At 33.9% G+C, this 1,162-nt stretch overlaps 1 protein-coding gene across 1 annotated transcript in view; it reads right to left on the reverse strand.

Annotated features, from left to right (window-relative positions):
- Window positions 1–754: 754 nt before the first annotated feature.
- Window positions 755–1,162, reverse strand: part of LOC107293326 (cytosolic phospholipase A2 epsilon-like) — a 36,903-nt gene continuing 36,495 nt past the window's right edge. Inside the window, exon 19 of the mRNA XM_029285374.1 lies at window positions 755–978. Within this exon, the coding sequence (XP_029141207.1) occupies window positions 755–978 (224 nt within the window). The remainder of the gene's footprint in view (window positions 979–1,162) is intronic.

A 1,162-nucleotide genomic window follows, 5' to 3' on the forward strand; every position in this document is an offset into this window, starting at 1 on the left:
TGTTTTCAAGGAAAAAAGTCAAGAAAATCCAGTTGCCTTTTGGAAAAGCATCTTTGGGATACTCAACCTTCTCAAAAATTGTTGGAAAAAACAGGATTTCTGGTGGTAGATATTTTGGGCAGGATGACCCCTCCCTCATAATGATTCCAGCCTATCTTGGGCAAGGATGGAAATAAAAATATCAGAAATTCACAGCTGCAGTTTGGGTGCTGAACAGTTGCAAAATCATTATTTTGGTTTTAAAATCTATGTTTGATTTGTAAGTGTATCTTATCCATACCCGCATATCTGATATATAAATACATATCTTCACTTAGTACAGTCATCTTCAAATTTATAAAGTAAGTCCCAAACTTGAAATTCAGAATCCTTTGCCCTTTAATGCCTGTACTTCAATAAAGCTTATAATATGCTGGATTATAATTTAAATTTTTATTCTAATTCCATTTTGTAAAGCAAGTTGTGAATACATAATTTCTGAGCACTATCTCTCAATATATCTGTTCATATTTGCATATGAACAAAGATAAAGCACTTTTGAAGGGGGAGGACATGCCAAATAAATGTATTGATCACATCAAATGGATTGAATTAATTTCAGTAAGCTCTCCTTCACCTCAGACAGCTTTAAATTCTGTTCCAAACTGATTTTTCTAAATCTGATGCCTATCCTATTTCCCATGTGTTTATTACTGGTCAGTAGCACAAAGAAATTAAACCTGTTTAGAAAATATGGGGAAAGCACTGGAAAGGATTAAAAAGAGGAACGGAAATTCTGCTGCTTTTTTCTTTCAATTGCTGTCCGTAAAGCCTGAAGAATCATATGTTCATTGTTCAGAATATTATACTGGGTTAAATTTATCAGCTTATTGAAGTCCTCCTCTGAGTATTGCAGTATGCCAGTAGCGTATGGAGAAAAAATAACGCTAGTAACATCAGCATAGCCATCATCCATCTCACTTGGACTGCGTTCCACACCTGCAGAAACAAAAAGAAGGAAGGACAATAGCAAACAGATTTAATACATAGTAGTAATCTAAAATTGTTCATTTTATGAAGCATTGAAAATAGGTTCTGAAGAAAGGAATGTTACATCTAACTCATATTTGCATCAACATATAATACAAGCTTCCTTAGTAAGAATGGTAAAGGAGGAGGAGAA

The sequence above is a fragment of the Protobothrops mucrosquamatus genome, unplaced genomic scaffold, assembly GCF_001527695.2.
Source record: "Protobothrops mucrosquamatus isolate PMUCROS unplaced genomic scaffold, P.Mucros_1.0 scaffold1586, whole genome shotgun sequence".
NCBI classification, from domain to species: Eukaryota; Metazoa; Chordata; class Lepidosauria; order Squamata; family Viperidae; genus Protobothrops; species Protobothrops mucrosquamatus.